This window comes from Orbicella faveolata, unplaced genomic scaffold (assembly GCF_042242905.1).
Source record: "Orbicella faveolata isolate gen_17 unplaced genomic scaffold, um_ofav_v1 contig_14, whole genome shotgun sequence".
NCBI classification, from domain to species: domain Eukaryota; kingdom Metazoa; phylum Cnidaria; class Anthozoa; order Scleractinia; family Merulinidae; genus Orbicella; species Orbicella faveolata.
Genome location: NW_028301541.1, coordinates 8,294,143 through 8,312,500, shown reverse-complemented (window position 1 = coordinate 8,312,500; position 18,358 = coordinate 8,294,143). Strand labels below are relative to the sequence as shown.

The following is an 18,358-nucleotide window of genomic DNA, read 5'->3' as shown; positions in this document are numbered from 1 at the left end:
CTTTTACGAGATTTGAAAGGGTTAATTAGACAAAGTTTTGTCGTTCTCGCCAAGATAGAACATCAAGAAATTAAATACTTCCGTTCATTAGTTGAACTTTCGCTTTAGAAATACATCAAGCACAAGCCCTTATCAAGCACATATCCCCCCAAAAATTTTTGACAGAGTTTGTCTCGTAACATCCTACGATTGCGATATTAACTTACAAGTTCTAGCCTCAAATTCGGAGACAAATAATTTAGGTAAATTACACTTTCACTTCGCCCACGCGAAACTGCAATGGGCATTAATATACTGCTAACAAAGGTGAAAGGAAACAATTAGGAAGTTAACAGCGCAAACCGAACAGCGTTTTCTCAATTGTTAGACATTAATATATGTCGCTGCTAAGTTTCCCCAATGATAAAATTGTAACGTAGCAAAAAATAAAAATCCTACCAGTACGGTTGTCTGAGGCCCAGAATTTATGTCGACAAAGTGTACTTTAGGCTAGAATAACTGACGTTGAATTCTGTCGGTCTACTGGTAACCGAGCCACGCTCAATATCCGACATAAATATTTACAACTCTTTGAAAAGACAAGCTAGAGAATACAAGTTATCGTCCAGGTGATTTTCCGTTTTAATAAACACGAACTGAAATGGCGATCAAATGTTCCGAGAATTAAAAAAAAAGCACACGCAAACTTGAATGTAGCAAAGCTGAGTGTAAGTTACATAATAAAAAGTTCACCCTGATGCGAAAGAGTCGTTGGAAACGAATTAAATCGATAAAAATCGAGGCCATGAAATGTAGTGAACACTCCTTCGTTGCAAGTACAGTGAAAATTTCTTATCTTCTTGACACTCCTACAAGAAGGGGGCAGGCAATAACTAGGAAGCTTACTGCCTCTAACATTTTGAATGTCGAATGTCAAAATATTACGCTATAAGAAAATCCAGAATATTAAGTGTTATTTTCTTGAATTTTCAGATAGGTTAGTGAAACTAATACATAACAAAGGCTACTTTTCAGAGTAACAAGAAATTAAACGGTTTGCGTTAGAACATAATTAAATTCTCTTCCCTGGTTTGCCAAATTCTACAAATGGCTGATAATGTGTCACATATGTCTACTTACAAATCGAGGGGATAGAAGAACAGAACCAGATATTTTCCTGCAAATAAAAAGAATAGAGTTAAAATAATCTACCATATTGCACTGCAATGCATGTACATAACCTAAAAATACTCTATTTCATCATACCTTTGTAGTCCGACAATTTGAGATCCATAAACTCGCCATACTTGTTCACAGCAGTGCCAGAAAATGGAGGTGCTGGTTTCTGAATAAACGCTTTGCTCATGATCGTGCTGCAAACAGAAAGAAAACAGGTCTCACAAAGCTAACAAAGAGAGATTTAGTTCACCAGATATTTTGTTCACATTACCCGCTCACGAAGGAAATGACACAGGTTTCTCCAGCTACACCGAGCGCAAATGCACGACTGTCCGGTGTCCACGTGAAAAATTTATTTCGAGCAAACTGGAACTTAGTTTCCCCCAGGCCTTGCGCATGAAAACGTAGCTACGACGCATCCATACGCGTGAAAGCGCAAAACAGGAAATAAGGATTTTTTTAACGATTTCTTACTTCCTGTTAGGTTAAAAAAAAAAGCGATTACTTCACAGACACATAGAAGAGAAAAAAATCGATTTATGAGTCCCCAACTTGTTGAAGTAGCCTCGATTTTCTATACAATTCCTCAGGGAACAGTAACTGAAATAAACTGGTGACAGGGAGTTCAATATTACAATGAAAACCCAAGGCTATATTTCTCTTCTTCAGCTCTACGGAAAGACGGAAGCTTTCAACCAATCTTTATAAACTCTGATCACTTTGCCCTCAGGTGGTAAATCCTAACAGGATATTACAACAGGAACCTTTCATTGATATTGCATTCAGCATCTATGAGAAGTTTAAATTCATCTCACTTTTTTGTTATTTTTATCACTATGAAATAATGAGATCAATCCGAGCCATTTAAGTGGCTCACTATGCAGTTATCAGCTCATTAATATTACGCCCCTTCATATTATGAATGGGATTATTTGGGATGAAAACTTGACTCCCTGAAAAAGTAAACTGGAAATCAAGTCTTTTCTGAGAACCAAGCCACTGAACAGTGTCCATTTCTTGCAAGCCAAGTAAAAGGAAACAAAAGCAATACTATATTGACATAGCTCCATTGAGCATGTCAATTTTACACCTTTGAGTGAAAGTTTTCACGCTTATACATATTTGTATCATAACACACTTACAGTCTAGGGAAGGAAATGAGCTGCCAAATCATTTGTTAAGAGAAAGCTGCGTCAATACATAACAAAAGGTTGCCAAGATTTATTAAAATTTGTTGACAACATTTCTGTCATAAATTACATAACCAGTCGATCACAGTTATGACTAACTGACAGAATCAATTATAATAATTCCAGCCAACTTTTTCAAGTCAGGTGAGATTTTCATCACAAGAGCGCCAGTATTTTCAAAGATGAACCCAACATATACAAAGACATGTACACCAAAAATGTCTGAAGAAATAGCAAAATAGTTCTCAGAGCCCAGCTGCAGCTGAGTGAGGCCAGGATGTGTTCAACGAAGAAACATACCCTCATCTTTTCTCTTTTCTTTTCATGGCCTTTGCATTCCTTGCACCAACCAGGTGTTCCATTTACATTTTAAGCAGGAGGGCAATAAGTTTTCATAGGTGGGCAAAATTTTGTGAACTAAAGTTTTTTTTATAATTAAGTAAACTTTCCTCTAGATAGTCAAAACAGGAAAAAATTTTCAAACCAGCACATTAATTTGCCTGGTGCTGGTCCAGCCCTAATGAAACCCCTGCATTAACAGGTTCAGTGATAAATTTAATTTTCAAAGATGAGTTAGCACTGAGGTTGTAAATTTAGTCTAATTTATGGATAGGAAATTGGTTTGGCAGGCCTGAGTTGGCACAAGATTGAAGTTGTCCACCTGCAGACCTGTGTGAAAATTGTGTCTTCAAGATGTAAGACCCAGGCATGGAAGGTGTGCATTATAGCACTTTAGTTGTGTGCACTTCCTTAAGGCTGGTTTCAACTAATGCATAAGCATAAGCATAAGCATAAGCATAAGCCGACAAATGCAGACATAGTAATTGTTTGGGAAATTTCCAACAACAGGTACTTATCGTCAACATCTTACTGCTTATGCTTATGCTTATGTACTAGTGGAAGCCAGCCTTTACAGTTTGATCAAACATAACCTCAGAGTAATTAGAGAATGAGCATATAAGAGGTTGGGGAAGTCATATAATGAACGTTGTATCATAAATGCTATTTAAATTGAGTGATATTGTTACTATATTTATAGCTGCCAACTCTCACACACTACAGGTACAAGTCTCACATCTATACGTAAGGGTTGAAAAGTTTGAACTCACCACTACCGGTACACCTATAGATTTGACTATTTCCCATTTCTTATACAGAGCTCTCAAGTCTCATGCATTGAGTGCGAGACTCATGCAAACGAATTCAAACTTACACTCTCACCGCGAAACTGTTATTTCTCACTCATTTAAGGTTCCTTGCTGCTTCAGTCAAGTACCTACATAATTTACTATCTTTTTGGATATAAATATTTTCTCCTTGTTTGCTTTGTACTCACTACAAATTCTTTCCAACAGTAGGAATTCTTGTGCAGAACCAGCGTTTCTTCGCTCAAAATGAAGGAAAGCACGTCTTAGCCACTTCAGTTTTTCAAAATTTTCCGGGGGGGAATGCCCTCAGACCCCCTAGGAAGTAGCCTGCGAACGCAGACGTATTTCCGGCTCTCACTTGGTTCCGCCAAAAAACAACGTCTGCAAACCTGAGCCAGGAAACCATTTCTGTAACATAATGACTTTTGTTTCTCCTTGGCCAATCAGATTCCATGATAGAATGAAACTCAAGTGCTCCTCGCAGCGAATAACTTGCGCAGTAGTTCTGGGGTTATTTGAGCTAAACTGTGATTGGCTTAGAATTCCTACATCACAGAAATCGTTTTCTGGCTCGGGTTCGCAGACGTTGTTTTTCGGCGGAACCAAGTGACAGCCGGAAATACGTCTGCATTTGCAGGCTACCTAGGAGGGTGATGCCTGAGGAGTCACAACCAACAGCTAAGCCATTGCAAATCTCACTCTTTGGCAACAAATTAACTTGTGAGCTCTGCTAATAAGCTGAAAGATTTGATTTACTGTAATATCCAGCCAATTACTCATGGGCATTACAGTCTTGACTAACATAATCAAGTACTAGCCCTCTCTCTCTCTCTCTCTCTCTCTCTCTCTCTCTCTCTCTCTCTCTCTCATGCAATGCAGCAGGCTGTGTGTCAGAGACCGGGCCAGAACTAGACTGTAACTAACACAACTGATACAGATTAAAAAAAATAAGTAACCTTGAACCATTTAAATAATGGTATGATTCTCCAGTTTTCAAGGGAGAAGTAATGGGGATGGAGTTATACTTAGACAGACATATCTTTGGAATTGGACTGGGAAATATTTGAAACATTTTCTAAATCTTTAAAAATCGTCTGACAGAAGTCTTTGGATAATTTTACATTTGGTTCGTCTTTGGAAGTCCTGACAATATCACACCTGTGATGGAAGCTTGGTGGAAAGTTGGAAGCAATATATATTGTGTGACAATCAGGGTCAACTTCTACCCATTTAACATTTTATCTACTTTTGTAGAGCAAATGGGTACGCTACGCATGCTATGTTATGCATGGCTTCCATGCATATAATTGTCATTGAAAATAATCCATCATTCTATGACCACCCATGCTCTAAAATATTCCAGAAGCAAGGGTATGCTAACTTTTTATTTCGGAAGGGCGTTATCTTAATTATGTTACCAAAATGAGAGCTGATATAATTTAGCCAATGAGATCAACTTCTAAAATTGCAAATTTACATCTAATTTCCATTTTCTTTCAGTGAAATTAATAAACGAGAATTTACTAAGCACTGTAAATTATTTGTTGTAGCACTTCTTGTATTTTGTAGTATCTGTTCTGCATTTAAGCTTAAGCTTAATAACAGTAAAAGCGAAAAGTCCTGTTCTCGTGTTTTATTCAGAGGAAGTTACGATAATTAAAAACGTGCAAATAATATTTATAAGCACTGTTGCCTGAGTGGCGTCTTCTGAAGGAAATGAGTCATGGTCGATTTGTTTGGTGGCTAGACGTGAAAAACAGCAATTTTAGCAGAGTCATATCACTAACAGTTATTTATGTGAACAAAACAAACTTCAATACGAGTAAATATGCCACTTAATAGAAAAGCTATCCTAGAGGTACGCCTATTGTTTCCGTTATCTGATTGTTTGAAGAAGAGAAACCTGAATTTGCAGATAATGCACTTAGCAAGTAAATACAATATTATTGCCTTACTATCAGAACTGTACCCGATCTCGACCTCTCATTTTCATAGAGAAAACTGCCGTCATTGACGAGTCACTTACCTTGACAAGGAAAATGTTCTGCGAGAGACCTCGGATAGAGGTGCCAAGTTACGAGCTTGATGTGGATTGATTTGGCGGCAGAAGGTAGGGAAAATTTTAGGAGCGATCCTTCGTGTTATGAGCGAGAATCCTGCAGCAGACATCTGGAAGAGCACAAGTAACAACAACAAACAAGAAACGTTGTGAAATCAGCCGCTCAATTTGGGATTGTCTGGGATTTATTCGAAATACTGAGCCCGCATTAGGTCAGCGTGTGTCTAAATGTTTGGAATGGACTGCTGGACTTCGCCACACCGGAATTATAGACTGGGGGTGGTGTAGTAACGGACTTGTTTTTATCTACAAATATTGTTGTTTTTGTCTGCAAATATTTCGTAAATTTTATAACAAATAGACTACGAGTAGTCCCTCTTTCGCTTAGTCCGTCGTGCGCGACGCGAAAGAAAACCGCGAGAAAAAAAATGGCCGCGCGAAATCCTGGAGGCGAGGAGCGCGCGAAAGGAGGGACTACCGCCTAAGCCCAAAAGTTTGAATTATGCGTTGCTCTCACAACGCAAAAATATGATTGGGTTATGTTAAGAGCGTTGACAACGTGTTGTCAACATTCGAGATACCTGTGACGTCTTCCAGGAATGTTTTGGAACCGGAGCAAATCGAAGCGGTACCAGAGCAAATCGAAGCGTTGGAATCGCGCTTCGCAAGCCGTGATGTTCTTACGAATCTACCAACAGGCTTTGGAAAGATTTAAATTTATCCAGTGTTTTGTTTGGCAAAGCTTTCTGCCTCCAACGCGACTGCGAGCGTGTTAGTGATTTCGCCGCTCAACAGCATCGTCTAAGCCGGCGAATATAAACTCACTGAGCTTGGCCTTTCTGCCGTCCATTTGAAAGAATGAACCGGACTCTCACTTGACGCCGAACATTCGCCTGAAATTTTCCGCTGCTATCGGCAAACATTTCACCGCAGTTGGATGATCTCCTATGTATAATGTATAATGTATAATGTAAATTGTCGGTTGAAACTCTGTTGAAATTTTCGCAATAACTTTTAGATGCAGCGAAAATCGTTACAAGAGGCCTCTTTCGCCGTCTTCTTTTTAAAACTTCTTTGGCAGTTTCGCTGAACGAACACTGAACGAAGATATACTTCTCACGGCATATGTTTTTGCCTGGCTACTTGAAGAGTAGAGTAGAGCAATTTTATTCAGATCTCCCGGGGCTATTGATAACAGGCGATAATAAGAGGACGTCAAGATGAGAAATCCTACACCGAAAAATCACTCGGAAGTGGAAGGGCAAACTCTTGGGCTTAGGCGGTAGTCCCTCCTTTCGCGCGCTCCTAGCCCCCAGGATTTCGCGCGGCCATTTTTTTCTCGCGAATTTCTTTCGCGTCACGCACGACGTACTAAGCGAAAGAGGGACTACTCGTAGTCTATATGACAGATATAATTTTTTTTAATCAGCTGGTATAAAAGGAAGACTGTGGGAACCGATTCACAAAACGTGACTGAATGTCACGGCCAAGAATTCGAAGTTACGGTGAAAAAAAATTTTCAACATGCTCAACTATCCAATGTTACATGAATTATCACCTCCGTTAATTTTGCAAAAATAGCTCTTCCTTTTCTGGCGTGGTCCGGGTTCGAGCCCTGGTCGGGGTAATTTGTATTGTGTTCTTGGGAAAGACACTTAACTCTCACATTGTTTCTCTCCACCCAGGTGTATAAATGGGCAGTTGGCGAATTTTATAGTGGGGGTGGGGGGGAACCCTGTGACGGATGGATTAGCATACATCCCATCCATGGAAGAGTAGAAAGACTCCTTGAGTGCTACAAAAACCGGGATAAGCTGCGACGATATGGACCTAGTCTGCTGGCAGCCGGTTTTTTCTCTAAGGGTCACTAGGACGAATGTTTAGTCATCGCGAACAAAAAGGGCAGTATGGCGGTGGCCGAGTGGGGAAGGCGGAACAAAGGCGGTATGGCACCCACGTCTCGTCCCATTCCCCTTTAGCCAAAACGTCTCGCCTCGTAACCCCTCCTGAATTTTGAGAGAAAAACAGACTGCCAGCAGTCTACTATGGACCACTTGGCCACGACGTAACCCTCAAAGTGAATCCTCAGAAATAAAAGTTGTCGAACGATTTTTTTTAAACTTTCACTGAATGTTCCCTACCTAGCACTGTTTCGTAAAATATACAATAAAAAAGATAGGCCAGCATGCTTGTACTATAGTATCATCTGCGTTATTTCATCGGGTCACGCCACGTTTTGCAGTAGTTGGAAGTAAAGCTTTTTTAAAGAAATACTTGGGAAAAGCCTTGAAAGGTAGTGAGTCTTGAGCATATGGAACAATGAAATATAAAATTTATGGAACAATCACACAATTTTAAACGAAATCGACTGAAAACGTTCCTCGATTCGTTGTTTTCAAGGCCACAATTTCCTCCTTTGAGTAAAAGTTTTGTGTTAGCTTTTAGCTTTTTTTTTTTTTTCCTTTCGAACAATTGTTTTTTAATTTTTAAACTTACTGACGACAACTCGTACACCAAAATTACATAACAAAAAAAAATAGGTTACCATGCTCGTTTAAGAGAAAACGACCATGTATTTCGCTGTCGAGCTAGCTCGAAGGAAATCTCTTGATGTTGTGTATATGCGCGCTAATGACGCAGTGCGCAGTAGGGATGCGCAATGCAATTGTGCGGAATTTTAATGACAAACGAGCAACCTCGTTGCCAGGCCTTTTCCCCCTGGAAATCCCTAAGAACAACGTTGGACAATGGAGTTGTCGTTTTATCTTTATCAGGATCATGTTTGGTACTTTTCCCGTCACGTAGACAGAGTATGACAGTGAATGGCAAGAAACTACTCTATCCGAGATGAAAAAGACAAAGAGCCTCAGCGATTGAGAAAAATTTTATTTTAACTTATTAAATTCAAATTCTCCAGCGCGCAGATTATTCCCATAAAACTTGTAGTGGGTGGCTGGGTAGGCATAGCTCTGTTACTCAGGGGAATGGGATAGCCCGATAAACAAACTATGCGTGATTGCGGGAACATAACAATCAATGCATGAATCTACATCTTGAATTTTGCGCTGTCATACGTTAACAGGCAAGCATAGCAAATATTATTTTTAAAAAAGCAGCCTTTTGTAGTTTGGGGTGTTGTATATTCACAGATAAAGCAAACGATCTTTCTAGAATTACGATAAAAAAATTCATGGACTTCTATTATGATAGCAGTTTAAAAGCATGCATTTAATTCAGAAATACCTCCAATTCTAAATACATGTACGCGTTAATTTTAACACTCGTAATTATATTACTTTTTAAATGCTTAGTCTTAATTATATCTGTTCATGCGAAGAATTCTACCAAAATTTGTTTGAAGGGGCTCTGACTTAACATTGTAATCTCAAAGCCAAACACTTTAGCAACAATAGGTGCATAAACCAATCAGAGCTCAAGGAAAAACCTGTAACCATTGGCAACCGCGAGTAAAACCTTCTAAGTAATGGTAACTTTGCGCGGGAAAACGTGTAACTGGCGGCAAGCGCGGGAAAACTTGTAACTTCTGGAAAGCGCGTGAAAACTCTCCAGCACACCTCACGCAAAGGATTTCTGGGTTTCGCCAGGAGCCCATGATGGGCTCCTGGTTTCGCTTAAGATCTCATCTGATTGGCTTCAGAAAAAATACTTTTTTATATATATGACTGGCTACAGTACGTTACAAAAGTTCTCAAACCTTTTAACTGTTTTCTTGTAAGTTGTTAAAAAAGTTCTCCAATTGTCAAAGCCCGCAAAGAACCAATGGTATATATATCTTTGATTGTTAAAGTCAAAAATTGCATTTACACTTCATTTCATTGTGGGTCTCAATTTGCCCTTATAACAAAACTGCGGCCTGAAACTTCCTTTACCCGCAACGAAATAATTCTTCTTCTTGTCTGTTTTTTTGTTTTGTTTTGTTTTGTTTTTTTCCATAAATTTCACACATCTAACACCCCGCCCAAAAAAGATAATATTTACCACCAAGAGCGGGTCGTAGAAATACAATTTCGTCAATTAATTATTTTAGGTAACTAACGTTCCATTTAACTAGGTTAATCCTGAATATAAGACAGTAAATAAATAGTATAATTTTTTACTCAATGATAGAACCGGTTTTCCTCAATCATCATTTTTAATGTTTTCTTTTCAAGAGAATTATTGTTGAGACTGCTTTATATAAAGCAACCTTCAATTAACCTTAATCAAGTATAAACAAGACAGAAACAAACTATTAAACAACTTAGGCCTTGGACTAGTCACGCAATTCTTCAACGAAACTCGTCACACAATATTTTCCCACCCACAAACGTGACAAACCCAGAAAGCGTCGAGCACAAGGATAACCCCTTGCAAAAGCTATCTTATCTTTTGAGCACAGGGGGTCTTGCTACCCCATCTCTTGCTTATTACCAAGAAAGGCAGTTTGAGACCCTAAAAGACAAAAACAATAACATTCTGAAACAGTACATCCCAGCGGGGGTTTTGAGAGAGAGGGGGTGGGGGGAATTCCCACATAAAGTGGCGGAAATGATTGTGAGAAGTTCTTAAAGGCACCAGAATCGTGTTTTGTGGCAGTGGCGCGAATTCATTTCACCCCTAAGCCGAATCTAAGAGGTTACAATCCAATCATCTATAGGAACTGGGAAATTCTAACGTACGATGGTAGTTGTCCCACCGCTGTCACTTAACATGGCAACTCCCTCCCCCACCCTCCTCACCCAGAGCACATTACGGAGCTACGTCATCGGAATGAAATTTTTGGGAGCGTATCTCGGGCATTTCTCGACGTGGCAGTAGGAAGAATTGATCGCTCAGACAAAAGACGCCTGTTTACTGCAGGTGAACTGTAGCTGTGAACTTAATTATTACCATAGCGATTCAACAATCACTTAAAAGCCCCGAATTTAAACACCTGTAGCAAAAGAAACCTCTGGACCTTATGGAAACGAGAAACTTGACCATCATCTAGGAGGATGTTGAAATCCTCGGCGAAGCCGCCTCCTGCGAAAGAAGACATGATCATCAGTAACAAAGGTAATCGACGCTCTTCATTTCTTCTGTTTAATTCAATTTGCATAACTGGCACGAGCATACGGTAGAGAGGACGCCCACAACACAAGTATAGCACAAGCAAAACAAACATTTTTGTTCATCTTGTGCTTGCGCAGCTGCGCTTATATACGCTGTTGTAAGCATAAGCATGAACGTGAACGTACAAGTCCGCCATCTTGTTTTACTGTATCGAGTAGGTATGGAACTGAAAATAAGGCAACTATCCATTCTGCACATGCCTACGTGTTTACGCCGACTTTACACTTGTATCAATCAGCACCAACCAAGGATAAAGACATGCAGTTTAGAAAGGGTGAAGTTGTTCCGAGACGTTTTGTTTGGTTGTTAGAAGAAAATCTTGGTTAGTAATCTTACAGAAGAAGTCTTCTTTTGGGTCGTTTAACAGCTTTCCTGTTATGCTTCCATACATAAGCCTTTGAGTCAATGAAGAATAACAAGGGATCGATAAGAAAATAGAACAGAAACATTTCAAAAACAACGATCGATCTTCAAATTCTCCTAACGTTTTGCCTATCATTTCCTCTAATGTTTCTTTGAGAATTTAGCAGTACATCAAGGACAGGATTAACACCAGGCTCTTACCTCAAACGAAGACCGTTCATTCTTGGGGGGTTTGCTTGCGCTGTTGATCTCGATATGAACGAAGAGGCTTGCGTACCCTAGCGCTTCTCCTTTGTTATTCAGCAAATGGATATGTCTGTATCCTACAAAGCAATGCATTTCACCGCAATGAGATGTGATTAAACACTGTCCCCCACCCCCCCCCCCCCACTCTTTTTTTTTTTTTTTTCATCTGCAGCGTGATGCGATTCCCGTCGACGCTTTGTGGATGATCCGTTTTGAGTCAACATGTTGTCCTTACCAATAGCCCTTTTACAGTTATTTTTTCTTACCATTCGATGCATTTTTTTTTCTTCCTTTTCATTGGCCGCGAGCAAACCACATGACCTGGAAATAACTGCCTACAAATAATGGGCTTCTCATGCGTAAAACCGTCTTAATGTGTTTTGCTGCAAAATAATTTCTACTCATACGTAATTGTAACCATGATTGGTGAAAAATGGCAGATTAAATAAACCAACGTAAATGTGAGGCAATTTCAGGTAATTTTTTAGTTTCTGTCTGAATTGACTTGCATTCATATTGAATTCTTATTAGTCATACTTGATTGGATGCTACTCAGTTGGTGAAGTAATTTTTGTACGTTTTGTCAAACAATCCAACGGTACCCATGTATATTTTTGAATGCAGAAATTATTTGATAAATATTATCTTAACACAGTAAATGGTTTGAATCCAGGAGTATCAGTAGTTCGTATAGTGTGATCGTCAGGGTGAGTGTAGTTCTGAAAAGAACTGTTGTTGGTGACTGACATTTCGACATCCTGAGCGGAAGTCATCTTCAGAGTCAAGTGAATAGTGTTTGTCAGTCGATGATGTCTTAGCTTAAAAATGATATCTTAGCTTTAAAATGATTCCAAGTCCGTATTGCGCACTCTCGAGAATTTGCTTGCGGTTTTTTTTGTTTTGTCTCATGTAAGACATCACAAAATGTAAACATTTCGCAACTACATACATGAGGTAAATTAAAAGTTTCAAAACAACTGCCATTATGGATGCGAAGCGGTCGAAGCTTTATGCCTCGGTCTTTCTCATATCACTTGATGAAACAACTTCGCAGCTGTAAACATAGGCACGCAAGGCGTGCAAGAGTTATTTTTTTTGTGTGAAGTGTCGGAGATAGGAGCATTCATGGAGCTGTTTACAGTAACGATTTGGTTAACTTGACAAGTTTTTTTGGTTGTGATGTACAGCAAGAAACAAACTGGGAATTTATGATGTACATGCGATGTTACATCGGTGATGGTAAGATAGCTAAATAGTAAGCCATAAAATGTTTGACTGAACGAACTAAAGTAATCTGACATGTCTCCAGATTAATGTAGATACCATCTTATTTTCTAACAGGCAATTTGATTCGTTCTTTGATACAACCCGAATTGTGATTGGTGTGACACGCGCACATGCATAACTCCCTAACTCAACGATCACATAACCCTTCCATCCTCCAAGAGGAATTTTTGCTCAAAAATACTCAAGTTAATTTAGAGACTTTTTCGCATTTTATACGAGTCGTACGTTTACCCTTTTTACACAACACAACACAACACAACACAACTTCACTGAAAATAGAAAGAAAGAGAAAAAAACCTCTCTAACACGTTGAAAGTCTGATTTAATTAAATTGCACTTTAACTTGGTGCCGCGCAGTCTTCAAAGAACATTTGAACAGTTTTCATACTTTTTACCTTTAAAAATATCGGACTGAAATGAATGTCATCAAATAAAACTATTAAACTGCTACTGCAGAGACGTAAAAACTGTCCAGAAATGAAAGCTTTTTTTGTTTAATATCCTGGGAACAATAGCCGATAACTTGTCAGCTCTAATTGAATTTACTCCCGTATAAAAAACAAAAGTGTTAAGCTACCATTTGTTACTAAAGATAGCAAACATCTCGTGGGAAAGAGTGGTGATAATTCGTCCGCTCTAATTGAATTTACTCCCTTGTGAAAAACAAGAGTGTCAAATTACACGTAACTAAAAAACAAAAATATCTCGTTATATTTGCATGTAACAAGAACAAAACAATCGTTACCCGCACTTACCATTGTAAACGTTAGAACTGTTTCAAATCTGAAGTCTCGTCCCCTCTACAACATGTCCTAAGAACTAGCAGCGACGATTCGTGACCTCTAATTGAATTTACTCCTTGTGAAAAGCAGAAGTATCACGTTACCTTTGTAACTAAAAATGAAGATATCCCGTTCATTTGCATACTACTAACTCACGAACTGTTTCAAACCTCAAGGTTCATCTCGTTCATTTGACTAAAATCCTCAGCCTAACCCACAGAAAATGTCGAAGTAAACCCAATATATGAATACTTCCTCCTCTTTTATAGAAGAATAAATATGGCCGTTCTGAACTCTATCGGGATCAAATCTTCTCACATACCATTTACCTTTACAACAAGAAATTTGATTGGCTGTTTATAGTAGATCCAATCTAATTGGTGTGACATACATACATCTCTCACTCACTCATCCATTGAACCGTACATACCATACCCGACGCGCCGACTAAGAGGTATTTTTTTTTTTACAAAAAAAATAACTCAAAAATAGAAAGAAAGAAAAAAACCTCTCTGACACGTTGAAAGTTTGATTTAATTAAATGCACTTTAACTTGACGCCACGCAGTCTTCAAAGAACATTTGAACAGTTTTAATACTTTTTACCTTTAAAAATATCGAACTAAAGTGAATGTCATCAAATAAGACTATTAAACTGCTACTGCAGAGACGTAAAAACATACTAGAAATGAAAGCTTCTTTTTTGTTTAATATCCTGGGAACAATAGCCGATAACTTGTAAGCTCTAATCGAATTTACTCCCATATGAAAAACAAAAGTGTCGAGTTACCATTTGTAACTGAAAATAGCAAACATCTCGTGGGAATAAGCGGTGACGATTCGTCAGCTCTAATTGAATTTACTACCTTGTGAAAAACAAGAATGTCAAATTACCCATTGTAACTAAAAAATAAAAATATCTCGTTATATTTGCATGCAATAAGAACAAAACAATCGTTATCTGCACTTACTATTGTAAACGTTAGAACTGCTTCAAATCTAATAGTCTCGTCTCCTCTAAAACATGTCCTAAGAACTAGAAGCGACGATTCGTGACCTCTAATTGAATTAACTCCTTGTGAAAAACAAAAGTATCAAGTTACCCTTTGTAATTAAAAATAAATATATCTCGTGCCATTTGCCTACTACTAACTCATGAACTGCTTCAAAACTCAAGACTCATCTCGTTCATAACTAGCCACCATTACACTGAAAATTATGCACTCTAAAACAACCCAATGTACGTATGTAACTGTCACACTCCCCTCCAAACCGGACTAAAAATCACAAACCGGCAACATACACGTCACTCTTTATTTTTCAATTACCAAAGTCCTTGTGTTTATACATACCTTGTGTTTCTCACATACTATTTACCTTTACAACAAGAAATTTGATTGGCTGTTCATAGTAGATCCAATCTGATTGGTGTGACATACATACATCTCTCACTCACTCACTCACTCACTCACTCACTCACTCACGCACTCACTCACTCACTCACTCACTCACCCATTGACCCGTCCATAACATACCCGACGCGCCGACTAAGAGGTATTTTTTTGGACAAAAACATAACTCAAAAATCAATGAAGCTGTTGGAAAAAAAATTTGAAAGGACTCAAAGATAAGGTTATGTGGTTCGTAACGAATAACATCAATTCGCATTCCATCGAGATTTACAATGTTTATAGACATTAGGGAGCTGAGACTGCGCAGTACGGACTGGAAATTATCTTTAAACTCCGAACACCTCAATAATTTAGTTCCTTTAAAACGGTCACCTTCTTAAGTACAGTTACCTGGTCTTAAACTGGTGTAGGGCAACGCAAATTGCCCAATAAAATCGTCTACAATTCCAACATCCTCGTCAAAGACCGCAAATCTTATCATAACCAGCTCTGGCATAAGTAGAACCTTAACAAACTTTTCGTCCCACACTGGGTTAAAACCTGGAAAATAAATGAAACGCGAAGAAATTAGTCAGTGCATGAGTCATCTTTTTCGTGTTCAATATATTCTCTCGACCTTCCTGTATATCCATGTATTCTCACTACCCCGCGCGCTTACACGCTAATAAAAACGCTTATATTTTCTTTTCTCAGAATTAGTAGCGACGAAATCAATCACATAGTTTTACTCTTCACCATTTTCCCGCGCTTGGAACCAGTTGTATGATTTTTCGTGCTTAGCAAAGTTAAATGTTTTTCCGCTCTTGGCACTGGTTTCAAGCCATCCCGCACTTGGCGCTGGTTACATGCTTTCCCGCGCTTGGCACTGGTTACATGTTATACCGCGCTAAGCGCTGTTTTACATGTTTTCCAGCATTTGGCGCTAGTTACATGTTTTCCCGCGCTTGGCACCGGTTACATGTTTTCCCGCGCTTGGCACTGGTTACATGTTTTCCCGCGCTTGGCACCGGTTACATGTTTTCCCGCGCTTGGCACTGGTTACATGTTTTCCCGTGCTTGGCATTAGTTACATGTTTTCCCGTGCTTGGCACTGGTTACAAATGTTCCCGCGCTTGGCATTGGCGTTTTCCCGCGCTTGGCGCTGGTTTCATTTCACGAAGACTTATCCAATAAGACTGCACGTTACAAAACTTTGTATAAAGGTAATACAGGAACTAGTTAAAGCTCACCGTTGTCTTTAACGACCTTTGTTTTAAAGGAAGAGGTATCCGCTGGTATACCATGAAAATCAACTTTAACATAAGGATCAATAATCTGCGAAGGAAAACTTAAAGTTGTCAGTTCTTATCACATATTTTTCTTCTCCTTTATCACAGACTGTTTCTCTCTGTTGAAGAACAAATTCATCTTCAAATCTTTTTCGTGTTGGATATTTTCTAAGGCGACAATGAACTGCGGAAGTATCAACTGTGCTTGTTATACATTATAATGGCCGATAGTGAAGGATAGAAAGACATTTTCTAGTTCTAAACAGATCTATGAGCATAGGGTCCTCCCCTCCCCTATTTTGGGTAAAATAAGAAGAAATCACAGAAGGAAGAAAAGCCGGCAGGGCAAGCAAAACAACCCCTCCCCCCTCCCCCCTCCCCCCACTTAGCGCAAGGTCTGGATGCACTCAAATTGCATGAAAAACAAAAATGTTCACAATTCCCACATCTAAAGAAACTGCTATAATTCCAAAAATAGTTATATTCAAAGCTTACACAATCAATCAATCATACTCTTTCGACAGTCTCAATCCGAGTCAAATCTAAAACTTATTAAAAGAAAAAATTCTAAAAAAAAAAAAAGCATCTAACTAGAAACTTCATTTACGAGTTTTGGAAATCACGCAAACAGCATTATTTTTTAATGTTTTCTCTCAAGTGTCGTTGCCCGAATCATTAGCGTTTTGCCCGAAAAATCACATAATTCCCGTAGATGGGGGGGGGGAGCACTGCAGTCCCCCTCGCCCTCCCCCCCCCTCCAGCTCGTACGCCTATGAGGGCTGAAAACCTAACCCGAAACCTTAGATACAACTAGCTGAATTGAATAATCATGACTCACTGTCAGGCCATACCAACGTGGATGAGTTGAGTTCATGTCGCGATACTGCTTTTACACGACTGTACTTTAAACTAATGAGCATGACAGTTATCTTAAAAGTCCTTACAGTGCGACTACTCGAACCGGGCCACTTGAGAAAGAGTTACCAAATCAGAACGTTACTTGAGAACGAGGGGTAGCTATCTTTATAATTATGGAAATTCACCGTCAAGGACTGAATCTGTAGAGTGTATATAACACAGACGAGTCGATAGTATTTACGCATTCGTGTCAAACAAACCCTAACTGGCGTTCAAGAAAACGATTCGACAGCATTCCATTATTCTCAGTTTAAGTGCTGATTGGTTAGTTTTCTTCTGGATGGCCCAGTTTAAGTCTTCACACTGTAAACCCTGTCCAAACCTCAATCAAATTAAGGACCCATACGAAAAATACTGAAGTTGCAGCCAGGATTCATGTTAATACACAAAACTGGTTTGACTGGCATATATAATCCATTGTTACACATTCCATTCACAACCGATGAAGACCGAAGTTCTTCGATCGAAACGTCTTTTTAGTGTTTTGAACAAAACGTTTGTTTGACAGTTTTTAAGCCAGTGTCAAACCATTTTTGTGTATTAAGGATCCATACCTAATCTGTTTTAGACTGAAAACCCTCAGCGCTATGTTTCTAATTGCAATGCATTGCGGACATTGCAAAAATGTAACAATAGCACAGCAGAGCTACTACTAGAGATCATATAACCATTGTTGTATCACTTATTCATTAAACCGTCTTTTTAACAAGTAAAGAAGCCTAAGCCGTGTATTACACTGTGATAAAACACGACGGGTATTTGAGAACACGAGGGAAATGTAGAAAACACTCGCCTGCGGCTCGTGTTTTCTACATTTTTCGAGTGCCTTATGATATAGAGGTAATGCGGCGAAAAACAATAAAACATGCTTTTTCTATGTTTTATACTGTGATAAAACATAGGTTTTTGACCAATCAGAATGCGTGCAGGGTCCTATCTATATTACAAAAGTTATTGATACACACCTCGCCTTTTTCACTCTGTGTAGGTTTTGGAAGTTGCTGACCAGAAATGACCTAACAAAACAGAAATGAAGATAAATTGATGCAAAATTGCCTTTACATCAAAGGAAACCCATACAAATAGGAATCCGTAAATAGCTTTTCTCATGGTCATCATGGCTAGCGGTATTGCTTGTTGGATAAGAACGGAACATTAACTCGAATGAAAGCTTTATTTTATTATTTACCTTAATAGATAATGACACCTTTTCCACACCGGGGATTTCCGTCTTGGTATGAGGGTTAAACTTTAAGGAAGCTAAAAAGAAAAAAAAGAGAGAGAGAGGTTTTTTATACAAACTTTCGTACACTTAAACTTAAACCAACGTAATTACACGCGGCCAATCACAACAAGCTCAAATAATGCATTGAGCAATTTAAAACTCGAAGCATGAGCAAGCGACCGGCGCCAAAC

General features: G+C 38.9%; 2 protein-coding genes across 9 annotated transcripts in view; both read right to left on the bottom strand.

Annotated features, from left to right (window-relative positions):
• LOC110040129 (peroxiredoxin-1-like) overlaps positions 1 to 5,743 on the bottom strand; it is a 12,498-nt gene extending 6,755 nt beyond the window's left edge. Inside the window, exons 1-3 of one of the 2 annotated variants that reach the window (XM_020745319.2) lie at positions 5,523 to 5,743; positions 1,246 to 1,352; positions 1,120 to 1,156 (exon numbers count right to left, since the gene is read on the bottom strand). In XM_020745319.2, the coding sequence (XP_020600978.1) occupies positions 1,120 to 1,156; positions 1,246 to 1,352; positions 5,523 to 5,665 (287 nt within the window). In that variant the 5' untranslated portion in view covers positions 5,666 to 5,743. Of the gene's footprint in view, positions 1 to 1,119; positions 1,157 to 1,245; positions 1,353 to 1,429; positions 1,560 to 5,522 lie in introns of those variants that run through there. The other variant, XM_020745320.2, reaches the window with a different exon arrangement.
• Positions 5,744 to 8,423: 2,680 nt separating this feature from the next.
• LOC110040134 (1-phosphatidylinositol 4,5-bisphosphate phosphodiesterase delta-4-like) overlaps positions 8,424 to 18,358 on the bottom strand; it is a 45,532-nt gene continuing 35,597 nt past the window's right edge. For all 7 annotated transcript variants that reach the window (XM_089286444.1, XM_089286447.1, XM_089286449.1 and 4 more), the window contains 6 exons: positions 18,132 to 18,202; positions 17,908 to 17,958; positions 15,986 to 16,070; positions 15,147 to 15,296; positions 11,232 to 11,353; positions 8,424 to 10,577 (listed from right to left, as the gene is read on the bottom strand). In XM_089286444.1, coding sequence (XP_089142570.1) covers positions 10,542 to 10,577; positions 11,232 to 11,353; positions 15,147 to 15,296; positions 15,986 to 16,070; positions 17,908 to 17,958; positions 18,132 to 18,202 — 515 coding nt within the window. In that variant the 3' untranslated portion in view covers positions 8,424 to 10,541. The remainder of the gene's footprint in view (positions 10,578 to 11,231; positions 11,354 to 15,146; positions 15,297 to 15,985; positions 16,071 to 17,907; positions 17,959 to 18,131; positions 18,203 to 18,358) is intronic.